General features: G+C 37.8%; 1 protein-coding gene across 1 annotated transcript in view; it reads right to left on the reverse strand.

Annotated features, from left to right (window-relative positions):
• The window catches only part of PTPN13 (protein tyrosine phosphatase non-receptor type 13), a 211,339-nt gene that overhangs the window by 17,144 nt on the left and 167,970 nt on the right, over positions 1-26,225 (reverse strand). The window contains exons 32-42 of the mRNA XM_080676988.1: positions 25,851-26,025; positions 20,921-21,079; positions 19,753-19,924; positions 19,442-19,652; positions 16,518-16,588; positions 12,184-12,245; positions 9,405-9,489; positions 8,537-8,674; positions 8,351-8,439; positions 2,277-2,332; positions 19-122 (exon numbers count right to left, since the gene is read on the reverse strand). Of these exons, the coding sequence (XP_080533114.1) occupies positions 19-122; positions 2,277-2,332; positions 8,351-8,439; positions 8,537-8,674; positions 9,405-9,489; positions 12,184-12,245; positions 16,518-16,588; positions 19,442-19,652; positions 19,753-19,924; positions 20,921-21,079; positions 25,851-26,025 (1,322 nt within the window). The remainder of the gene's footprint in view (positions 1-18; positions 123-2,276; positions 2,333-8,350; positions 8,440-8,536; positions 8,675-9,404; positions 9,490-12,183; positions 12,246-16,517; positions 16,589-19,441; positions 19,653-19,752; positions 19,925-20,920; positions 21,080-25,850; positions 26,026-26,225) is intronic.

Raw genomic sequence — 26,225 nt, forward strand, 5'->3', positions numbered from 1 at the left:
TGCTAATAAAATTCTTGCCTTTATTGGAATCTTCGTGGTTTATTGTTTCTATTGGCAATTCATCACTCCCCCATGTTATTTCATCATCATCAGTCCTCCTTTCTTGTGAATTTTGAATTAATCTATGAAAATAAACACATTTACAAAATTTTCTTCAATTCTGTCCATAATATATATAAATATTATGTCCTAGAACCATTCATTTCCTCTATAATTATTATGGTAGTTAAAAATAAATTATCTGATTAGAAGACCCAAATCCATAATTCTTAAAATTTCCCCTCAAACAAATCCCAAGTCTCTGAACCTCAGACTGAAGAAGCCCTTGTAGGGATAGAGAAGGTGGTGGTTTGTTCTGCCTGGATGACTGAGCACACCTGTGTCAGTACAGCTCTTTCATTTTCCAACAGCTGCACCACTGGACTGTATGGATGCACCTTCCTAACTTACAGAAGTCCCTACTGATGAACATTATTCTTTTGCTCAGCCAGGAGCCGGCAGGACACTCTTGTCTCTGGGCACTTGCTCAATGCTATAAAGCTCAGTACAGTTCTCATTATTCTAAGGGTGCACAGTAGATGCCCTCTCCTTGGTAAGGTAAATAGCTAGAAAGACAAATTAGGTAGGAGAATAATGCTTAGTACTAAGATGAGATGAAAAAGGATAATGTAAAGGCCTGAACAAAGTACATTTGTCTAGTGCACGCCAAAATGTCAATGACCGGGAAGTATGCTGTTTAGGGTGAATGTTTTCCTCTGCTTCAATTAATGCATTAACACTGAATTTGCAAGTGCTGTGTTCATGAGGTTGCTTTTGTCTTCTAGAAGTACATTTTGTCTTCAAGGATGTATTTTGGAGATCCGTCCATTAGGCAGTCTATTCTCTTCTTTCTGATTCTTTTGAACAGCTCCTTAGCATTTCATTGTGGAATATACTCCAATTTATTTTGTGTCTATTATGGTTTTATTTTACTACTATAAACAATATTGCAAAGAATATTATTATAGAAATGTCTTTCCACACAAATTGGTAGTGGGACCAATTCCTAGAAATAAAATTGCTAGGTCAAAGAGTATGTGCCAGTTCTTTGAATTTATGACATTCATCATTTGTATGCATTAAGAAAGAAATAATATTGTGTATTTTAACTGTAGAACCTATCATGATTTCAGAGATGTTAAAATAAAAGTGTATCTAAGAATTAATAACATGCAAATAAAACTTTTATGTTAATAGTGTTTCCAATTACTACCTAAAGTACATTAATTGACCCCTACTCTTTCCTCCCCTTACCCTGACCATGGGGTGGAACTGGTATCTACAATTATTGGCAGCTGCCCCAGATATTTGCTAACCTTTTAAGTATAAAATTGTATACATTTCTACATTAATATGCACCCCTTGTCTAACTTTACATAGTGAAATATTCACTAACAATTTGCTTTTCTAGGAAAATGCAAATATGTAGCTCCCTGTGGCTGTTTGGTTATCACCTGGTATGAAGCAAAATTTATGTACAACCACTATGTTGGCTAACAATATATACAACTTTTCTTGATCCATCATTTAATGTTACAAAATACCTTATTTTATATTAGAAATTGTTTTAAAAAAGAAAAAAAATTAGTGGAATTTAAAAATGTTCCTTCTTTTGTTTTGTTTTCTTATTAAATAACTTATAAAGTATAGGAAAACAGAAACAGAAAGAGAAGTTACCTATAATCACACCAGAAGATAATCAAATGTCATCATTGTTGGCATATTCCTTTTAGACCCTTTTCCCACATGCTCAAGAGAATACTACTTTTTTGGAGCAATGTTATAACAAACACATTGTCACATGTCACTAGAACCTCTTATTAAAACTATTTCTAAAAATTTATTTATTTTTTAATTTTTACCCAAGGATGTTTTTATTGTTGCTTTTTTTTAGAGAGAGAGGAAATGGACAGAGAAAAACACTGGTTGGTTGCCTTCCATATGTGCCCCAAGGATTGAACCTACAACCTAGTTACATGCCCTGACTGGGAATCAAACCTGCAACCTTTTGGTGTATGGGACGACACTCCAACCAACTGAGCCACCTGGTCAGGACTTATAACAGTATTTTTAAAACATTCTTAATATTCAGCCATAGCTCCACAATTTACATAACAATTCTCATTTTTCTGGAAAAGAAATTTTTAATTTAGAAATAAATATCTAAAAGGAAATCTTCAGAGCACTTCTAAAATAAGTATGGAATTGTTATAAACACTTAAAAATTACTTTCTTACCTTTCACTTTTTTCTTTTTCTTCACAATAGTCTTCACAGCCATTCATTTTGGTAGACTACAATAAAGAGAAATCAAAATCACATTAGCCCAATGTAAAAGAAAAATTAAACACTCTCATAACGTTCACATTTTTTCCTGTGAATTATTTCCTATATGTACTGTTATTGCTCATTTTCACATTACAAAGTCACTTATAAAAACACAATTTATGACGTCAGAGGAATGGTGGCATGCGTGAGAGTGTATCTCTTCCTCTCCCCCTGAAATTTCAACAAGTTAACCAACTATAATTCAACAAAGAAATCCCTGCTCAACACAGACGCATACCTGAGAGACCTGTGCACTAAAACATCTAAAGGTGGGCAACCAAGAAAAAATGGGAAAACGAGAAGGGAGGAAAGTGCAGATAGCCCACAGATGCAGCCCTGCAACTGGGATATTGAGCTTGTGGCTCGGCCGGCCTGGAGAGGGGAGAAAGCTGGTGGCAGTAGATGCTTCCTTCAGCTGGGAGGAACAGAAAGCTGTGGGGTAGGGGGGCAGCCCAGCAAAGAGAGTGGCAAGGGAGTGAACAGTGACTGAGCCAGCATAACAGAGCATGGGGTTTCTCCACTCTCAAGGTGGCAGTGATGTTTCAGACAAAGAAATGGAACCACAGAGCCCTGTTGCCACTTGACTCCCCAAAATCGCCTCCCATTGCCCTTGGAGTCAGGTCCAGGAGAATATTATCTATAAATCAAAAGCTGTTGTGGCAGAACCACTGTTTCCCTCTGTGACTGATCCCCAGGAGGGTTGCTTGCTGTGGACCCTACAGAGGTCAGGGATTGCTATTATGGTGAGGGCAAAAAAAAAACCCACCCTCAAGCAGCACGGCTGTACTGTTTTAAGGAAACTGTGGAGGTTCAAGACTGGAAGACCACAGAGGTAAAAAATCGTGTGATTCAGCATCATCTATTGGAAAATAATAGAAAGACCTCTTCAGAGATAAATGCGTAAGCAAAGGAGGACAGCAAGTACCATGGAGAACCACAGCAATGAGGATGACCAGAAAGAAAATGAAAAAACTCCAGAAAGCAAGCTGGAACACATGGAAATATGTGATATAAATGACAGAGATTTCAAGATTGCAGTTCTGAAAATACAACGAGATGCAAGAAAATACTAACAGGCAACCGAGTGCACTCAGAAAACAAATTAATGAACAAAACGAATGCTTTACCAAAGAGATTAAAACTGTAAAAAAGAAACAATCAGAAATCCTGGAAATGAAGCATGCAATTAAGGAGATTAAAAGTGAAGTACTGAACATAGAAAACTAAACTAACCAGATGGAGGAAAAAATTAAGTGATATTGAATATAGGAATCTAGAAATGACGCAGAAGGGAGAAGAGAGAGACCTGAGCATAAAGAAAAGTGAAAGATATCCATGAGACCTATCTGACGTTATCAGAAAAATCAAGAATTTTAGGCACTGCAGAGGAAGGAGAGAGGGAGCATGGAATGGAGAGTCTATTCAAACAAATAGTGGATGAGAACTTCCCAAATCTATGGAAAGAACTAGATCCTAAAATCCAAGATGCAAACAGAACACCTAGTTACCTCAATACAAAGAGGCCCTCTCCAAGGCACTTGGTATTGAATCTGTCAAGATTTAATGACAAAGAAAAAAATTCTCACAGCAGCCAGGGAAAAGAAGGAAGTGACCTACAAAGGAAAACCCATCAGAATTTCATCCGGATTCTCATCAGAAAATATACAAGCCAGAAGAGAGTGGAACCAAGTATTCAAAGGTCTGCAGATAAATTACTAGCCAAGAATAATATATTCAGCAAAATTGTCCTTTAAATACAAAGGAGAAATAAAGACATTCCTAGACATACAGAAGCTGAGGGACTTTATCACCAGAAAACCTCCATTGCAGAAAATACTCAAGGGACTTATTCTACCTGAAACAAAGAACATAAGGTCACAGCACTACAAGTAAGATCACCAAAAAACTTACAGCATAAAAAGGGATAATTTGTGACAAAAACATAAAAGGGGAGGGGGGTAATGTATGAAATGGCAAAGGAAGATGAAGATCAGATGCACTCAAAAGGAAAAAAACTATGGTATATATGGAACTTCACTTTTTTTTAACCTAATAGTAACCACATCAGAACATATAGCTAAAAACAAACAAACAAGAAGCAGAGAAAAGATGTATAGCAAACCACCAAACAATAACAACAGACAGAAACATGAAGATAGCATAGCTATGGAAATCCTCATACATCAATAATTACCCTAAATGTAAATGGTCTGAATTCACCAATAAGGAGGCACAGAGTAGCGAGCGGATCAAAAAACAAAACCCAACCATATGCTGCCTACAAGAGATACATCTAAGCTGCAAAGACAAAGGTAGATTCAAAGTAAAAGGGTGGAAAATGATTCTCCAAGCAAATAACACCCACAGAAAAGCAGGTATAGCCATACTTATATCTAACAAAATAGATTTCAAGATAATAATGATAATAAGAGACAAAGATGGACACTTTATAATGACAAAGGGAACACTACATCAAGAAAATATAACACTTCTTCTATAAGTTCAAGAAGATTGAAGTCATATCAAGCATCTTCTCAGATCACAATGGAATATTTACAATAGCTAAGATCTGCAAATGGCCCATCAGTAGATGAGTGGATAAAAATAGTTGTGGTACATTTATATGGAATACTATGCAGCAGTAAAAAAAGAAGGGTCTCTTACTCTTTGAACAGCATGAAGAAATTTGGAGAGTATTATGCTAAGCAAAATAAGGCAGTGTGAGAAAGAGAAGTATCACATGATCACACTTATATGTGGAATCAAATGAACACAATAAACTGATGAACAAAATAGATCAGGAGACATATAACCATGGGACAGACTGTCGAATCTCAGAGAGAATGTGGAGGAGGGGGGAAGTCTTAATTTATTATTTTTAAGCATGGACTGACCCAAAATATCTTGAAATCTCAAGGCACAAATTTGTGGGAACTCTCTGTACTTTGGTGGTAGAACAATTTATATAATATTTCCAAATAACTGGTAGGAATATTCTATCTCCACAAAAGTTAATTTTAGGTTTGTCCTGGATAGTTTTACATCCCAATTCTTCGATGTGAGTTTTAGAATAATTTTAAAAAAGCCACCCCTGACTCTAATGTAAAAAAAAAAGACAAATATTTCATGGGACCATATTTAATTTATGGGTGAATCTAGGAAGAATTTAACTTTTGGGTTTTTCTATCAAAGAACGAGGACTGTTTTGCTTTAAGACTACTTTTATGCTTTGTGAAGTTTTAAAGTTTTCCTCATACGGATCATATAGATTTTTCGTTGAATTTATACCTAGAACTATTGTTTTGAACTAATGTGAATGAAGTTTTTTTAATTATATTTCATAATTGGTTAAAACAAAGACTGTGTTATGGACTGAACTGTGTGCCCCCAAAATACACAGGCCAAAGACCTAACCCCCAATGTGACTATGTTTGGATATAGTGCCTTTGTGAAGGTAATTAAAGCTAAGTGAGGTCATAGGGATGGTTCTCTAATCCAAAGGGGTTGGTTTCTTTCAAGAAGAGAAAGAGACGCCAGGAGTGCACAAACCAGAGGAATGGCCATGTGTGAGGTCACAGTGAGATGGTGGCCATCTACAAACCAAGGAGAGAGGTCTTACAAGAAGCCAATTTGCTGGCACCTTGACCTTGTACTTCTAGCGTCCAGAATTGTGAGAAAATAAATTTCTGTGTTTTTTAAAGACACCCAGTTTATGGTATTTTGTTATATAGCACAAGCAGAATAGGACAGACTTCAAACTCAAGTGTCTGCAGAAACTAGACAAATAATAAAAATCTTTGAAATGCTGGGGTTGGGAGTGATAGTGGTAAGCAGGGTTGGAAAATAGGAAATGGTGGGGTCTGTGGAGAAATAGTCATAGCAAACAAGTAATCTAAATTTTGAAATTTAATTTATCTTGTGGATTCTGAGTTTATAGTATCATATAAAGAAATAGGGCCCTAGCTGGTTTGGCTCAGTGGATAGAATGTTGGCCTGCAGACTGAAGGGTCCCAGGTTAGATTTCAGTCAAGGGTACATGCCCGGGTTGTGGGCTCAATCCCCAGTTGGGGATGTGCAGGAGGCAGCCAATCCATGATTCTCTCTCATTATTGATGTTTCTATTTCTCTTTCTCTCTGAAATCAATAAAAAATATTTAAAAAAATAGGGCCCTAGCTGGTTTGGCTCAGTGGATAGAGCACCAGCCTGTGGACTGAAGGGTCCCAAGTTTGATTCTGGTCAGAGGCACATACCCAGGTTGTGGGCTCGATCCCTAGTGGGGGAGTACAGGAGACAGCCAATCGATGATTCTCTCTCATCATTGATTTTTCTATCTCTCTCTCACTCTCCCTTCCTCTTTGAAATCAATTATATATATATATATATATATATATATATACACACACACACACACACACACACACACACACACACACACATATGAATCTTTGTTGCTGTTATTTATAACTACAGAATTTAAAATTCATTAAGGTAAGTAGAATACTGGAGAAACATTAGAAATTATGAGAGGTTTTTATGTACTAATGTGGAAAGAGTATAATAATTACCAAGTAAAAACCAAGTTTAGAACTATGTATTATAATTTAACAAAATCACTTCTCTCTCTCTCTTCCTCTCTCTTTTTTTGATTTGAGGAAACCTGAGAAATGATTCCTTCACTGGGGTAGGATGATGCTTAAGTGTAGCAAATGAAATTAACCTCCATTTCACCCCAAATGTAATGTTTCAGTAAAATAGGCAAATAATCTCAGATGATGTCAACTTCTTTTTTTTTTTTTAATTCAACAACATTTTATAATATACCAGAGGCCCAATGCATGAAATTTGTGCAAGGGGCTCGGCCTTCACTGCCGCAGCAGCTGCCTCAGCCCTCGCAGCCCCAGATTCATCTGGAAGGTCGTCCGGAAGATCGTTTGGCTGTCTGGTCTAATTAGCATATTATGCTTTTATTATTATAGATAGACACTGAGCACTAATTCTTACACAGCTTATTCTTACCAGTTTGGATCCAACTATTTCAATATTTTATGAACCAGTCAGGTGTCTAAGTCTTTTTAAACAAGTCTCAATTGAAATCTCAAAGTAATCATAGCAAAAGCCATGGAATAATTGGAAGAATTAGATGTTTCTGTGCTAATTAAAAATCCAAGAATCTATGAGGGGAAGAAGGAAGCATTCAAAGATAAAGAGAGAGAGAGAGAGAGAGAGAGGGAGAGAAAGAGAGAGAGAGAGAGAGAGAGAGAGAGATTTGTTGTTCCATTTATTTTGCATTCATTGGTTGATTCTTTTATTTTTATTGATTTCAGAGAGGAAGGGAGAGTGAGAGAGAGAGACAGAAACATCAATGATGAGAGAGAATCATTGATTGGATGCATCCTGCACACCCCTGACTGGGGATCGAGCCCGCAACCCGGGCATGTACCCTTGACCAGAATCAAACCCGGAACCCTTCAGTCCGCAGGCCAATGCTCTACTCACTAAGTCAAACTGGCTAGGGCCATTGGTTGATTGATTCTTGTATGTGCCCTGACTGAGCAACCTTGGTGCATCGGGATGATGCCCTTAACCAACTGAGCTACCTACCTGGCCTGGGCCTCAACTTTTATTTGGTGTAAAAATAATAATATAAAAAATTATTATTTGTTTGTGTATGTGTTTTTTTTTTTTTTGTTTTTTTTTTTTGTGGAACCTTTTTTTTTTTTTTTGAATGGAAAATTTTACCGAAAGAAGTTAAAAGATTTAAAGGTAAATTCTTTCTCCAAAATGAGTAAATGACATTAGTTCTCATTCTTACTGAGATTACTAAGCAGCCATCAGGATATTATCTTTATCTCATGTCTCAAAGGGAAATTGGGAGATAGAGAGAAGTAAGGCGTCAGCAGAGAAAGCAAGTTTTAAAGTAAGGAGATATGTAATTCTAACAAGATGTAGTATCCTACAGTGTTTATCTAGGTAGTTTCCTTACCTCTGTAAAATCTTCAGGTAAAGGTGATCCATCACAGTCTGTATCTTCTGCTCTCTCTTCAGATAACTTTCCATTGGTTTTCAATGCACCTGGGAGAGAAATAAAGAAGCCAAGAGGGGTTACAATGCTCCCAGAGACCTTCTTGCACTCCTTAGTGTACCAACTGATTCCTTCGGGCCCATCTACCTGGAACACAGGCACCTGCTGCCGCATTAGTTTGGTTTAAAAGATTCTGGGCTTCCTCATCCACAACATCCAGCAGAGACTGGATAACTTCAGCTTCTTGAGGGTCGTCATAAATTTCATCGTCCTGTACATCAGATTCTTGAAAAACAGCAATTTACATGGGGTTTTACTTTTAAAATATTGATATAAGAAAAAGACAATGTTTCAAACAGATTAAGGCAGGTCTTTCCAATTTTAAGCATCCACTTTGAAAAGTAGCCATGAGCAGGTAAGTAGTTGACACTAATAGGGGGCTAATCATTTTTAGTTCTAGAACTACTCTGGCTGCTCTGGCAAAAGACCACACAAATGCACCCAACAAAGAATAAAACAATATTAGTGTCTGTGATACACCTTTTTATGAGACATTAATAATTTAATGCTTATTTTGTAAATTAATCCCAAATTATTAATTCATGAAAGAAACTCAACAAATTATGTTACAAAGATTAAGGATATGATAGAGCAGCCCAATCATCCCCAAGAAAAAATTTCTAAATTATTAAGTAGTCTGTAAATTGTTTCTTCAAAGAATGTGAGAAACACTATCAAACAAAATAGCTATCTTTTCAATAATTTAAAAATATTTTTAATCTTAGATATGAGAATGAATCCTGGACATTGGTACAGTAATGCAGTTAACAACAATTACTATTATATTGTACTTTTATTTCTTTGAACAACAAATGGTCCTTTTAAAACCAACTATAAAATAATAAAACAAACTATAGGAACATGTAAGGTAAATAAGAGAGGATACCTAATCTTTCTTTATTACCTGAATTATTAGAGCATTTAGAGAAAGTGGATGACTGATTTGGAAAACTACCTTTGGACAGAATCAAATTTGCTGATCCCTTCATCTGATAAGTAGAGCATTTTCCTTCAGGGTGCAAAACTTCATCACCATTAATCTAAAGCATAAAACCAAAGCAAATCATTAGTGTAGGATTTTATTAACTTCCAGGATTAGGGAGGAACTGTACATTGCCCCTCAATGTCCTTCTCCCCCTTTCTTAGTATAAAATCCATTTTTATCTCCTCACCTTAGATATGTTTTTAGGAAGTACCAGTGCTATGAAATGTGCAATAGAAATGGAACTTTCCATCATCAAATGTGTCTGGAAACCCTAGATTAAACATTAAATCAATATTTTTACTCTAAGAATTCTCACAATGCTTACTAATATAAATTCTGGGTTGCCAAAAGAGAAATTTATTATGCAGTACTTCCTAAACTTATTTGACTGCAGAAATCTCTTTTTTGAGGCATATTTTATGGGACTTATCTTTCCCAGAACTTTTTAGAAAAGTTTAATAGGGTTATTAAACTTAGAAGTTAAAGGGAAGGGGGGGAAAATCAACCCTTTAAGTATTTGTGAAACTGTTACATTGACATAAATTTCAGTTTAATGCCCTGATCAATTGTTAAGTATAAAGATTTTCAAATCTAGTCTAAATCTCATCTTAATTTAAGAAAAATAACAATGGGCTATAAAGTAATTATTTATAAGATATAACTTTCTAATTCAAGGTAACTTGTGAAACATTTCATGGTAGAAAGCCTATTGAAAAAATGACTTGGTGCCTTAGCTAGCTTGGCTCAGCAGATAGAGCATTGGCCACCGGACTGAAGGGTCCGGGTTTGATTCCTGGTCAGGGCACATGCCTGGTTGCAGGCTCGATCCCCAGTAGGGGGCGTGCAGAAGGCAGCAATAATGACTCTCAGCATTGATATTTTTATCTCTCTCTCCCTCTCCCTTCCTCTCTGAAATCAATAAAAATATATTTAAAAAAAAGAAAAAGTGATTTGGCAAAAATGCATAATTGAATAATTAGAATAAATTAAATAATTTTATGCAAATAAAGGTGTTTGTTCTGAAGATTTTACTCTTTTTATTAAGAAAAAAGTAGAGATGACAGATACAATATAATTATTTCTTTATAAATAGTAGTTACATGATGTCAAATAGTTTCACGGAATTGTGAAACTCCAATCATCTTGAGAATTTCATAGTACAGACATTTGTATTCAATGACAGAATATTGTTTGAGCAACTTTCTGGAAGATTTTAACTACAACAAAATGTGTTTGCAGCTATGAATAACAAAACTTGTAGTTTCTAGGGTTTTATGTTAATATAAACAGAAATTATGCCCTTCTCCCTTTCAACAACATGCCAATATTTAAAAGGAAAATAAGCACTATACAGCATGACTAACACTCAGAACATGTAAAAATTCAGTTGCTTCAGCTACGTGAAATTGAAGTCGTTGTGGCTAAACAAAGAACTGAATGTTGCTATACCCAATCCACAAACATACGAATACCAGAAATTTTTATGTGTTCCAATCATTTCTGCCTAATTATTCTTCTGCACAATATCTTTTCAGGCCTTCCTGAACCATGTCACAAGTTTGAGATAAAACAGTGAGATGAAAGGCACAGAATTTTGGGCCTCTGGCCACTAAATTAATTTTCTCCTCCTCCACTCAATCTAGTTCATGTCTAGAAATTTTATGGAGATAAGATTTTCAGATTACGAGGAAAGCAATTGCCCCAAGCTCTGGATTGTACATGGAAAGACATTCAAACAGTGAGGTTCAGAATACATTGTATGGAATGTGTGTGGGATGAAACAAGCTCACAAAATGAAGATCCAGCTGTGATTATTATTTTAATCCTCACCTGAGGATATGTTTTCTATTGATTTTAGAGAGAGGAAGGGAGGTAGAGAGAGAGAGAGGGAGAGGGCGAGGGAGAGGGAGAGAGAAACATTGATGTATGAGAGAAATATTGATTGGTTACCTCCCATATGCACTCAGAATGGGGATCAAACCTGAAACCTGGATATTTGCCCTAACCAGGAATTGAACCCACCACCTTTCAATGCATGGGACAACACTCCAACCAACTGAGCACATGGGCCAGGGCCAGCTGTGGTTATTTTAGAATGTACATTACATGCCAAAAGAGAATCACTAAGCAAAATGATAGCCAAACAAATAGGCATATATGTAGCCTCTAAGAGAGAGCCTGAAGTAGAATTTACTTATATGATAAAATAGTTTTGTTAAATCACCACCAGGTTTCTCTGTGCTAATCTTAAATGATTTAGGCTCTTTCATTTTATCATTGGTAAAGCATTTCCTATGTCTTTTAAGAAGCAAGTAGCCACTTGCTTTTGCCATTAATGTTTTTTCCTTAGTAGCAACAGAGAATTGCCACTTGAGAGTCACTGCTGGTCAACATTAACCCAGAGGACCAATTTCACTCTTACTTACATTCTTCTCCTCCGGATACCTAAGGCAACCAAAGGAACTGCACATTCATAAAACATCCCGGCTCGAAAGCTATCTACTTAAGTAATTATCTTGTTTAGAAGCCGAGAGTGTGCCAAATATAGTAGGGTTACTTATGTGGGGGGCTTGACTATGTGAGCTCTACTTAGCAAGGCCTGTTAGTTCACTGAAATATATTCCTATTATCAATATATGTTTCAGAAAAAGGCAAATATTTAAATGTGAAATCAGTTTGGTTCAAGACACAAACAAGCGGGTTATTTAGATAAGGAAGTAGGACACGAAGAAGGTGGCCTCTTACTTACCTTGGAGAATGAGTCCTTAGGAGTGAGGGCAGGCTTGCTGCAAGGCTCCACAGTGTGATGACCTCAAAGGGACAATATAAAGAGTAAGGGATGAGCCAGTCAGGACCACAATAGGCACACCAAAATGATGAAAGAAAGCCCACGTATCTGTACATTATCTTATTTTTATTAGTACATTAAAAGAGGTCATGACATAAAATGATTTAAAACCAACTAGATGGAATCAAATGTTAGAGAAAGATTAACCCCAAGGAAAAAGCCAGTGGCTTAAAAGAAAATAGTTTGCATAAAAGCTCCATTCAGCCTGGTCGGTGTGGCTCAGTGGTTGAGTGTCAACCCATGAACCAGGTCACGGTTCAATTCCCAGTCAGCACACATGCATGGGTTGTGGGCTCGATCCCCAGTGTGGGGCGTGCAGGAGGCAGCCAATCAATGATTCTCTCTCATCATTGATGTTTCTCTCTCTCTCTCTCTCTCCCTCTCCCTTCCTCTCTGAACTCAATTAAAAAATATATATATACTAGAGGCCCGGTGCACAAAATTCGTGCACGGTGGTGGGGGGGGGTGTCCCTCAGCTCAGCCTGCACCCTCTCCAATCTTGGACCTCTTGAGGGATGTCCAACTGCCCATTTAGGCCCGATCCCAGTGGACATCCCTCTGGGCAGTTGGACATCCCTCTTTCAATCTAGAACTGCTGGCTTCCAACTGCTCGCCTGCTTGCCTTCCTGATTGCCCCTAACCGCTTCTGCCTGCCAACCTGATCACCCCCTAACCACTCCCCTGCCAGCCTGATTGATGCCTAACTGCTCCCCTGCCAGCCTGTTTGCCTCTAACTGCCTTCCCCTGCAGGCCTGGTCACCCCTAACTGCCCTCCCCTGCAGGCCTGGGTCCCCCCCAACTGCCCTTCCCTGCAGACCCAGTCATCCCCAACTTCCCTCCTCTGCCAGCTGGGTCACCCCTAACTGCCCTCCCAGCAGGCTTGATCACCCCCAACTGCCCTCCCTTGCAGGCCTGGCCCCTCCCAACTGCCCTCCCCTGCTGGCCTGATCGCCCACAACTGCCCTCCCCTGCTGGCCATCTTGTGTCCACATGGGGGCAGGATCTTTGACCACATGGGGGCACCCAACACGGGAGTGATGGTCAATCTGCATATTACTCTTTTATTAGAGATAGAGGCCTGATGCACAGGTGGGGACCAGCTGGTTTGCCCTGAAGGGTGTCCCGGATCAGGGTGGGGGTTCCCTTGGGGCGTGGGGCGGCCTGGGCGAGGGGCCTGTGGTGGTTTGCAGGCCGGTCACGACCCCCGGTGACCCAAGCAGAGGCCCTGGGATCTGGGATTTATTTATCTTCTACAATTGAAACTTTGTAGCCTGGAGTGGAGCTAAGTCTTCTGCTCGCTCTGTGGTGGTAGCCATTTCTGTTGGGATTTATGTATCTTCTATAATTGAAACTCTGTAGCCTTAAGTGGAGGCCAAAGCAGGCCAGGGCTGTAGAAGCTTGGCTTCCTCCATTGCCTCCTGCTCTCTCCAGCTCCGTGGCTGCCGCCATTTCTGTTGGGATTTATCTTCTATAATTGAAACTTTGTAGCATTGAGTGGAGGCCTGGGCCGGCAAGGGCAGGCTGAAAGCTTGGCTTCCTCCATTGCCAGGGAAACCCAAGCCTCCTTCCTGCTCTCTGTGGCTGCAGCCATCTTGGTTGGGTTTATTTGCATATTCCCTCCTGATTGGCTGGTGGGAGTGGCTTGTGAGTATAGCAGAGTAATGGTTAATTTGCATATTACTCTTTTATTAGATAGGATACATATATATATATATGTATATACATATAGTCAAGCTGAATGGTTCTAGGGTGAGGTACTGAATATGAATTATCACAAACCAAATGGGAGAGACATCACAGGCCATGAACTAGATTCACTTTATTATTTAAGAGAAGATAGCAAGTCTTTTAGACTATCAGTTTAACACAGTAAAATAAGTTTTGGATATAACTAGACAGGACTTTTAACATATGGCTAAACTAAAGGTTACTTTGAACTCTTAGCTGTAGTACAAAAATTCAAACATATATTAAAATAAGATTATGCTTCTCTTATAGTTAAAGTCATATTTAAAAATAATTTGCTTCACTAAATTGTATTTTAAGAGATTTTTAAAGACATGGTAGCGTTTGGAAAAGTTAAAAAGAAATACAGGTAAGTGTATTCAAGGACTTCTATTTGACAATGACCTAAAAATAATTTCACTTGGAAAGATGAAGGTTGAGATAGGTTTTTAGGAATAAATTTCTATAATTTTGTGGATAATGTTACAAAGCATCCAAGAATGGCTTTTAATGTTACTTCCAGAAGATACAGTACATTATTAAACTGCTAGGAAAAATAATGAAAAAAACATACTAATAATAAAGTACTGGTTCAAAATAATCATATTAGAATAGTATAAAACACAATAGTTTATTTTGTGTAATTGCTCCCTCCTGTTCCCTGAACTGCCCCCTCCCCCTTTATCTTCAGGCAACCACTGACCTGCTTTCTGTCACTATAGATCAATTTGCATTTTTCTATAGTTTTGACTAAATGGAGTAATACTGTTTGAACTTTCTTCCCCCCCATCCCCCAGTCTGGCTTCTTTCACTTAGCAGACTTATTCGAGGTTATTTTAATTATGTTTCTGTGTGTATCAACAGACCATTTTTATTGCTTAATAGTTCAGTTGTTAGGATTTGGATATTTGAATGTTTTCTGACTTTGGCTACTACAAAGCAAGCTGCTAAAAACATTCCTGTACAAGTTTTTGTGTATGGATAAATATTTTCTATTCTCTTGAGTGAACAAATACGAATGCAATGGCTACATCATATGACAGGAGTATGTTTAAATTTGTAAGAAACTGTCAAACGGTCTTACAAAATGGTTGTACCATTTTACATTCCCCTCAATGACTACAGGAGTTATTATATGATTTTTCAGAATTCATAAAGGAATTAGTTCTATGGGAGTCAAGTAAGAGAACCCAAAAAAGACAGATCACTAGGCAGTTTCTACAAGGGGGACAGGGAGCAGTGACTTTACTCTCTTTAGCTTAAAAAGTTCCAAACAGGAGTCTTTCCAGTGGTCACTAGAAAAATGCTCTCTGGGTTGTTCTGATAGCCTGACCCTAATGTGAACTGGAACTGTTCACGAGTAGATAGAAGGAAGGCGTTCAAGATAACAGAGGAGGAGAGGAACAGATCTGCCAGCTTTCAGAAGACAAACTACGACGGCAATCTTAGTGAGGGTCCCTTTTAACTACTTTTGGTACTTAGGTACTACTACCCAGTAACCTAAAAGTTTAATTATGTATGAAGTACTGAATTTACATTTCATATACACTAATTTTCTTTTTTTTTTTTTTAAATAATTCTTTATTGTTGAAAGTATTACATATGTCCCCCTTTCCTCCCTATTAGCCTCCTCCAGCCTGCCCCCCGCCCCAGGCCCTCACTGCCCCATTGTCTGTGTCCATGAGCCATGAATGTATGCATACAAGGTCCTTGGTTGATTATCTCCCACCCATCCACCCTCCCCACATTCCCTCCGAGATTCCGCACTCTGTTTCATGCTTCCATGTCCCTGGGTCCACTCTGTTTATCAATTTATTTTGTTACTTAGATGCCACATATGAGTGAGATTATGTGATACTTCATATACACTAATTTTTAACATTTCCCTGTGCCTAACATTCTTATTATTATATTAATACTAGCATTAATAGCTATATTTGCTGACCCCAATTAAGTGAGAGCATGGAGTCAGATATCCTAGGTTTAAATTCTAGCTCTACTGGATATTAACTCTATGAGTTTGGGCAAGTTATCACACTTCTCTGTGCCTCAGTTTCCCCTTCTATAAAAGGAGGATAATAATAACACTAGTGTGACAGGGCTGTTGTTGCGGAGACTAAAGAACTTAGAAAAATACTTAGTGCAGAATAAGCATCAAATCAATGTTAACTGCTGCCACAATTACGAATTCTACAATTTATATTATGATGCTAAAATGTAAGACAGATATTTTGCTTACTCATTGCCATATTCACAATGCCAGAACAGTGCCCAGCACAGATAAGAAATTAAGTAACTGTCTGAATAACCTATTATGTGACAATTAATGTGATATTTCACATATATTATTGTATTAATGCCTCATTATAACCTTGCAAGATAGCTAGAGCTCCTGCAAAACACTCTGCAAAGGCATTAAGAATATTTTAGTGATAGTGTCCATACCTGCTTCTGGAAAAAACAGTTACGTCTCCATCACTATTTGTGTCATAAAGTGAATGTATCCTTACCATTGGCTTTGGCTGACTTTGGAGTTGAAACAGCAGACTTCTTGGAACTTGGGATCACTGGCTGACCATTTCTGTGTTATAAAAAAATGAAAAGGCAATTGCAAATTACTCAAGATGTTTGTCTAAGTATCCTTTGAACCAACTCTTAATTAGACTAAGGAGTTTTATTTTGGATGGGCTTTAGGGGGCCTAGGCAACCCCTAAAACTAAAGACAAAATTTTATCAGTCTTCATCTACGTATTTTCTGAAGGGAAATATTCTTGACCAAAAAAAGAGTAAGAATCACTTCTTTATATAATCTCTCTTTGGGTTTCAGTTCAAAATATCACATTATTTCCCCTCTCATTTCAAACACTGGTAAAATTTCATGATCTAATAACTTGGTTTTCTGTCATGCAAGTAATAGTTCAAAGATAACTTAGAAATTATAGATCACTGTTTTATGACCCTAAAGCCCTTGATATGTGTTTTACTTTTAAGTTATTTAAAGTGAAACTCTAGACAAAATAATAAATATTCAAAGGATTATGAGAAGAATAATACCACCCAATATGAAAAACAGTAAAAAAGCCCTAGCCAATTTGGCTCAGTGGATAGACCATTGGCCTGCAGACTGAAGGGTTCCAGGTTTGATTTCTGTTAAGGGCATATGCCCAGGTTGCGGGCTTGATCCCCAGTAGGGGGTGTGCAATCAGTGAATCTCTCTCATCATTGATGTTTCTGTCTCTCTCTCCCTCTTCCTTCCTCTTTGAAATCAATAAAAATATATATTAAAAAAAAGAAAAACAGTAAAAAAGATAGCATCTTGGAAACAGGATTAGCATGCAATCTTACTACTGTTAATATCTGAGAAAAAAAGGAGGCTGCCTAAGGTATATAATGTTGAAAGAGGCAATTCGCCATGGGCCCTACGCATTCCTGCATGTTATTCCTGGGTGACCCAGAAATGCAAGGCCAAGATCACTTTTTATCTAGGACAATTCTCAAGGCTATGTTTGTGGTGAGCAAGCTTGGGGGATGACATAACTTCTTTTCCCACACAAAAAGCAGATTTTCTAGCAGCCACCATAAAGGGGCAGGTTCCTGGGCTCTTCTTAAAGTGTTCCTCTCCTGGAATACAATCCACTGCAAGTGCAGGAATCCACTAGGCCCACATATGTCATCTCTGTGGGCCTCAGAGAACATGTGGAATTAACACCAATACCATTTTCAGTGAGTATTTTGTCTCTGATGCACGAGTTTCATATCTCCTACCAGCATGCAAGAAACAACAACTGGCTAACTTATTAGTTTGCAAGTAGGGTAAAATCACAGACCCTTTACCATTCTTGACATAGAGATAATTAGCATAAATACACACCCCTCCATTATTGCTCTCCTGTGGATAAGGACAGCAGATATATCAACAGTGGAGAGAGAGCTGGAAGAACAAAGAGGAAAGCAATTGGGACTGCCACTATATATCTTTAGTGACTCCAGAAAAAATAAAAGTAGAAAGAAAAAAGAAAGCAATTTCAGGGCTAGAGCAAAGGGTGCTCTACTGATTTTGAGGCAATCCTATATAAAGATGTAATATGCAAATGGTCGTTACGCCATGAAGTGTAATGACCGACCGCTTAACGACCAGATCACGGATCAGCAGGAGGGTGGGGCAGCAAGCTACAAGCCGGTGGTGGAGAGCTATAGGAGGAAGCAGGGCAGCAAGCCCCCTCACTCCCACCCCATGTGTACATTGTAATCCTCTGAGCCTGTGAGTATGGAACCTTACAAGGCAAAAGGGATTTTGTAGATGTGAGTAAGGTAAGGTTCTAGAGATGAGGAGATTATTATGGATTATCTGGCAGGGCTTGATGTAATCACAGGGGTCCTTATAGATGAAAGAGTGAGGCAGAAAATCAGAGAAGAGCTGTGATGATAGAGCAGATTGCTGGCTTTGAATATAGAAGCAGGCCATGAGCCAAGGTATACTGGCAATCTCTAGAAGGTGGAAACGGCAAGGAAATGGATTATCTCCTGGAGAAGGAATGCAGCTCTGCCTTGATTTTAGCCCACTGAGACCCAGTTTGTATTTCTGATCTCCAAAACTGTTAAGACAATAAACTTCTTGTTTCAAGCCACCATATTTGTAGTAATTTGAAATAATATATATATTTTTTCAATTTATTTCATTTTTAAGTGAAAGAAAAGTTGCTATTAACATTTTTTATTACGTGGAATTGTTGTGAGGTAGAGTGGGTGTGGTGATTCCATGCCTCACTGGTTGTAGATATAAGGTGTAGGCAGGACAGTCCCGACACTGGGAGTGGGCCAAGACTGGCCTAGGCCAATCAATATGTTCCTATCCCTTTGCTTCAATTCAGGGACTAGCCTTAATTTAGGTCTAAGACAATCAACACTCATTCCTTGCTTTACCATGCTGATTGGTGAGACTTTTGAAGACTGCTCTGGATGGTGTAATATGCAGGTGCGAGGAGTGAGCCTGACACAGACATGTGACTTTTGTGTAGGAAACATGCACAGAGTAGAGAATAAAAACAGCAAAGAAATGAAGCCAGAGGCCTAATCACATTTTACCTGACTACTACATAACCTTTTTAACCATAAATGGCAGTAAATCCCCTTTCTTGTTTAAACCAAGTTGAGTGGTATTTTCTGTTACTTGCAACTGAAAACATCCTAACTGACAAATGTACTAACCACCCTATTAATAAGTGCAAACGTATATCCAAACACGAATCTGCTTAAAGTGCTCTGAGAATCTCTTGTCGATCAGGAAGTCTGTTTAACTTAATTAAGTTCTACCAGTTTAGTCTGTGAATTACTAATTCAGGAATATATCTTTAAGAAAACATAAATAAAACCAAGAGCTGGAAATGTGTACGCATACACAGACAAAACCCACAAATAACTTCAGAGTAAGTACCTTGTTGCTTTTAACACCAGGGAAGGAAGTGACATGTCTAATGCTCTCTCAGCTGCTTCCAAGGTCATGCCTTGTGTGCTGACTCCGTTCACATAGTGGATGATGTCTAATAGCTGGAGATTACCCTCAATCGCTGCAACTGACCTTGGATTGACATCACTAATATATACCACTTGATGAAGGCTGTCATGACCTCCAGATACGGAAAAACCTTCAGGGAATAAAAAATATTTGTTTCCTTAGCCTTAAGAGTATTTATTTTTAATCCAGCCAAGAAAAATCACACTGCATAAAGCTTGAATTTTCATTACCCAATTCTTCTTTGTTGCATGTTAATGTAATGTCAGGTAGCAAATGAGGTGGCACTGGCATCCTGGGTAATTCCAGAACTCTTCCAAGAACTAATCTGACTGTCTTGGGTGCAGCCCGTAGCAGATTCACTGCATCTGTGTGAGTCATGTTTGTAACATCTGTATCATTAACCTACACAAATGAGAAAGGGGAAAAACTAAGATTAAATTTTTGGAACAGAGAAGTTTCCAAGAAAATATATTAATCCCCCCTAACTCAGAGATTTTCAAGCAGTGTACTGTGTGGCACACTGGTGTGCCACAAGAATTTTTAAAACATGCAATACCTGACTATTCAGGGGCACTGACCTCTTTTCCCTTAGATTAAAAAAAAAAAAAAAAATTAGCCAACACAACAGTAGCTGTCCAGTGTGAATAAATCAAAATTTTTTTGATACCTATTTTTTGTCTGATTTTCAAAAAATATAGTTTTTGGTGTGCCACAAATTTTAGCAATTAGTTTATGTGTACCAGATGAAGTAGGTTGAAGATTGCTGCCCTAACTTTTTTATATATAATATATATTATCCAGTAAGATATTCACAGTAAAGACTGGTCTCTAGCCCTGACCGGTGTGGCTCAGTTGGTTGGACATTTTCTGTGTACCAGGAGGCTGCAGGTTTGACTCCTGGTCAAGGACACATGTTAGGATTTTGGGCTTGATCCCAGGTAGGGGGCATGCAGGAGGCAGCTGACCAATGTTGTATTCTCACATCAATGTTTCTCTCTCTCTCCCTCTCCATTCCTCTCTCTCTCTCTAAAAATAAAAATAAACTATTAAAAAAAAAAGAATGGTCTCTAATTTATTGGTAATACCCTGTACTGTGGAAATACAATAAACACAATGATCAAATAATTATAAGTAAAATATAATGTAAAATACTTAACAAATGCATCATTTTTTTTTTTTTTTTTTGCTGGTATAGGAAACTTATCTTTATAGTAATTTAAGAACTTTCTATCCTTGAAACCCAAGATAGCTTGTTTAATGCTTTAACTGAGATTAGAGGGACTTCCAAATTAAAAAGAGAACTTTAAGCATTTTTTTAAACTGTTAACTATATAAAGGCCTTTACTTTTCTTGCTCTTCGGTTACATTTTCAAAAATTCATTCCATGCAGTATCTTACCTTTATGAGCCGGTCCCCAGGTTTTAGCCTTCCATCACTTTTGGCTGGATCCTGAATGACATCATGAACATAACAACCAATACTCTGATTGCCTTTGGTTACTGTAAAACCCAGGCTTCCTTTTTCCGATTTAATTAGGGTAATGACAAGTTCTACTTCCTAAGGGAAGAAAACAGCCATTCCTTTAGGAAGTCTATTCTGCGTAATACACAAACAGAAAGATGACTATTATTTCTATTGAGTAACAGAGTGAGGAAACCAATCCCTAAAAGGTTAGTTACCTTGTCCAAATGAAGAAGCCAGGCCTATCCAACTCTAAATAGAATACCCCCCAATGTGAAAGTTGAGTTTAAATACAACATTATGTTTTTGTCTAGAGACAGAATTTACTCATGCTTCAATTCTTATATTTTCAGGGTAAACAAGGACACATTAATGGCTATAACTTGATTATCAAAGAATACTTTTTGAAGGGAAGGTTCAGAAAATTCTTTATGTATTTCTAGATAACCAAAATAGATGTCAAGGGCCACAAAAAAGGTTTTTTTATTTATTACTTTTTTTGGTTAACCCTCACCCGAGGATATTTTTCCCATTGCTTTTTCAGAGAGAGTGGAAAGGAGAGAGGGAGGAGGAGAGAGAGAGAGAGAGAGATTGATGTGAGAGAGACATATCGATTGGTTGCTTCTGGCACATACCCCAGCTGGGGCTGGAGATTGAATCTGCAACCTAGGTATGTATCCTTGACCAGGAATCAATCCTGTGACCCCTTGGTGAGCAGGCTGATGCTCTAACCATTGAGCCAGGGCTTAGTGTTTTTTATTTTTTTTGTTAATATGAAATCTTTGGGTGATTACATATCACAACTTCATATATTTAGTTGCATAATTTTTTGAAAGATTTCAGCTGACACATAAAGGTTGCTTACAGCTTATAAGGGTGATGACAGCCTTCTTAGGAAATAATTCAAAGACTAGTTTCACTCTATTGCTGAGAATGAAAATGAAGATATAGATACTACACATGTACACACACACACACACACACAAATTTATAGGCAAACAAAATATTTGGAAAGATTAACACCCAAAAGTGTATAGTTTTTGGGTGGCAGGATAATAGTTGTGTTTTTTTAAAATATGTTTTTTTTTATTTATTTTTATTTTATTTTTTTAGTTTTATACACACACACACACACACACACACACATATAAAACTAAAAAAATAAAATAAAAATACTTTATTGTTTAAAGTATTACATATATTAGTACATATATCTCCTTTTTTTCCCCATTGACCTTCCCCCAGCCTCCCCTACCCCCCGTCGCATGCCCTCATCCCACCCCCCAGTGCCTTGTGTCCATTGGTGTGCTTATATACATGCATACGAGTCCTTTGTTTGATCTCTTTCCCCCCCTCCCCAACACTCCCCAGCCTTCCATCTGTAATTTGACAGTCTGTTCAGTGCTTTACTGCCTTGGTATCTACCTTTTTGTTCATCAGGTTATAATGTTCTTTATTTTCCATAAATGAGTGAGATCATGTGGTATTTTTCTTTCATTGCCTGGCTTATTTCATTTAGCATAATGCTCTCCAGGTCCATCCATGCTGCTGCAAATGGTAAAAGTCCCTTCTTTTTTATAGCAGTGTAGTATTCCATTGTGTAGATATACCACAGTTTTTTAATCCACTCATCTGCTGATGGGCATTTAGGCTGTTTCCAAATCTTAGCTATGGTGAGTTGTGCTGCTATGAACATAGGGGTGCATATATCCTTTCTGACTGGGGTTTCTAGTTTCTTGGGATATATTCCTAGAAGTGGGATTACTGGGTCAAATGGGAGTTCCATTTAAAGTTTTTTGAGGAAACTCCATACTGTTCTCCACAGTGGCTGCACCAGTCTGCATTCCCACCAGCAGTGCACGAGGGTTCCTTTTTCTCCGCATCCTCGCCAGCACTTGTCATTTGTTGATTTGTTGATTATTGCCATTCTGACAGGAGTGAGATGGTACCGCATTGTCGTTTTGATTTGCATCTCTCAGATAATTAGTGACTTTGAGCATGTTTTCATGTCTCTTGGCCTTCCTTCTGTCTTCTTTCGAAAAGGTTCTATTTAGGTTCGTTGCTCATTTTTTTATTGGATAATTTATCTTCCTTTTATTAAGTTGTATAAGTTCCCTGTAGATGTTGGAGATTAAACCTTTATCAGTGATAACATTTGCAAATATGTTCTCCCATACAGTGGGCTTTCTTGTTGTTTTGTTGGTTTCTTTTGCTGTGCAAAAGCTTTTTATTTTGATGTAGTCCCATTTGTTTATTTTCTCTTTAGTTTCCATTGCCCTAGGAGCAGTATCGGTGAAGAAATTGCTTCGGCATATGTCTGAGATTTCTCTGCCTGTGGATTCCTCTAGTATTTTTATGGTTTCCCGTCTTATGTTTAAGTCCTTTATCCATTTTGAGTTTATTTTTGTGTATGGTGTAAGTTGATGGTCTAGTTCAGCCGTGGGCAAACTACGGCCCATGGGCCGGATCCGGCTGTTATATCCGGTTCTCTTGCTCTCCCCTCCGCTCCTATACTTTGAATTTATATTAGTTCACACAAACACTCCATCCATGCTTTTGTTCCAGCCCTCCGGTCCAGTTTAAGAACCCATTGTGGCCCTCGAGTCAAAAAGTTTGCCCACCCCTGGTCTAGTTTCATTTCTTTGCATGTATCTGTCCAATTTTCCCAATACCATTTATTGAAGAGACTGTCTTGACTCCATTGTATGTTCATGCCTCCTTTGTCAAATATTAATTGAGCATAGTAGTTTGGGTTGATATCTGGGTTCTCTATTCTATTCCATGGGTCTATATGTCTGTTCTTGTGCCAGTACCAGGCTGTATTGAGAATAGTGTCTTTGTAATACAGATGGAAATCTGGTATTGAGATCCACCTACTTTGTTCTTCTTTCTCAGGATTGCTGTGGCTATTCAGGGTCTTTTTTTATTCCAGATGAATTTTTGGAGAGTTCTTTCTAGGTCTGTGAAATATGCCGTTGGTATTTTAATGGGGAGTGCACTGAATCTATAGATTGCTTTGGGTAGTATGGACATTTTAATGATGTTGATTCTACCAATCCATGAACATGGTATGTTCTTCCATCTGTTTACGTCTTCCTCTATCTTTTCAGTGTCCTGTAGTTTTCCGCGAATAAGTCTTTTACCTCCTTAGTTAAGTTTATTCCTAGGTATCTTAATTTTTTTGGTGCGATGGTAAATGGGATTGCTTTTTTAGTCTCTCTTTCTGTAAGTTCACAATTGGTGTACAGAAATGCCATAGATTTCTTGGCATTAATTTTCTATCCTGCTACATTGCCAAATTCATTTATTAAGTCTAATAGTTTTGTGTTTTTTTTAAAATATATTTTATTGATATTTTACAGAGAGGAAGGGAGAGGGACAGAGAGCTAGAAACATCGATGAGAGAGCAACATCGGTCAGCTGCCTCCTGCACACTCCCTACTGGGGATGTGCCCGCAAGCAATGTACATGCCCTTGACCGGAATCGAACCCGGGACCCTTCAGTCCGCAGGCCGATGCTCTATCCACTGAGCCAAACCGGTTTCGGCTAAGTCTAATAGTTTTTTGGAGTCTTTAGGGTTTTTTATGTACAATATCATGTCATCTGCAAATAAGGACAGTTTTACTTCTTTTCCAATTTGGATGCCTTTTATTTCTTCTTCTTGTCTAATTGCAAGTTAGACAAGTACTATGTCGAACAGGAGTGGTGAGAGTGGGAATCCCTGCTTTTTCCTGTTCTTAGGGGAAATGGTTTTAGTTTTTGCCCATTGAGTATGATGTTGGCTGTGGGTTTATCATATATGGCTTTTATTATGTTGAGGTATGATCCTTCTATTCCCACCTTGCTGAGAGTTTTTATCAAGAAAGGGTGTTGGATTTTGTCAAATTCTTTTTCTGCATCAATTGATATGACTATGTGATTTTTATCTCTCAATTTGTTTATTTGATGTATCACGTTTATTGATTTGCGGATATTGTACCATGCTTGCATCCCTGGGATAAATCCTACTTGGTCATATTGTATGATCTTTCTGACGTACTGCTGGATCCGATTTGCTAGAATTTTGTTGAGGATTTTGGCATCTATGTTCATGAGGGATATTGGCCTGTAATTCTCTTTCATTGTGTTGTCTTTATCTGGCTTTGGCATTAGGATGATGCTGGCTTCATAGAATGAACTTGGAAGTGTTCCTTCCTCTTGAATTGTTTGGAATAGTCTGAGGAGGATAGATTTTAGTTCTTCCTTGAATGTTTGGTAAAACTCTCCTGTGAAGCCATCTAGCCCCGGGCTTTTGTTTGCTGGAAGCTTTTTGAATAGTTTTAATCATTTTTTTCTTTGTTTTCTAATTTTCCTACAACAAATATTTATCACATGAATAATAAAAAGTTTTGAAAAAGACTAACTTTAGACCAAAGTAAATGATATTATTATTGAAAATTTGGCTTCCAAACGGAATTTGTAGGCTTAGAAGTTCTAGGGCTATTAGTACAATGTAAAGGGATCCATTTGCGCACACAAAAACAAGTATGGCGGAGAAAAAAAATATTCAGTCTTGATTAAAAAATAATTCATTAGAATTTAGCAAAACAGCAGATACTGAATTAAATGCTCTGTGTATACTAATCCATTTAATCCTCACCACTTGAGGTTACTAGCCCCATTTTATAGCCAAAACTAGTAATACTCAGAAAAATTAAGTAATTTTTCCACAGGCATCTGCCAAATGGCAGTAAGTCAGCGGCAGAAACAGGATTTGCACCTAAATTTTTTGCTTTCCCCCTAATTCTCAGAAGAGAGATACCAACTATGCTATCCATTTACTGGACATGAATATGAAGGTACTTTAATACAGCAGAAACAACTCACCAGCTCTGAGTCTTCAAGGTGGTTTTCCAAATCAGTCTTCAAAGATGTCAAGCTATCTTGTCTGGTTGGTTCAGAAGTGTGACGTATATGATATTTATCTGTTAAATTATTGGAAATAGATTCTGTTTGGGGTGGTCCAGGAGTCACATCCAGTGGTAGAGGGGAAGGAGGATTACTACAGAGACAAAGAAGCAAGACTCTTTTCAAATACATTTCAATGTCAATATAGTAAGTTTTTGCTGCAAACAGAAAATTTTAATAAATATTCATACCTGCTTTTGATTGAGACCCTGGCTACTTTTTATCTGACTCTGGACTATGAATTTATTTCATATCTGTTATATGCTAACATTACCAATGTTCTATTTTGAAGTT

Source organism: Plecotus auritus (genome assembly GCF_963455305.1).
Source record: "Plecotus auritus genome assembly, chromosome: 1".
In the NCBI taxonomy this organism is placed as follows: domain Eukaryota; kingdom Metazoa; phylum Chordata; class Mammalia; order Chiroptera; family Vespertilionidae; genus Plecotus; species Plecotus auritus.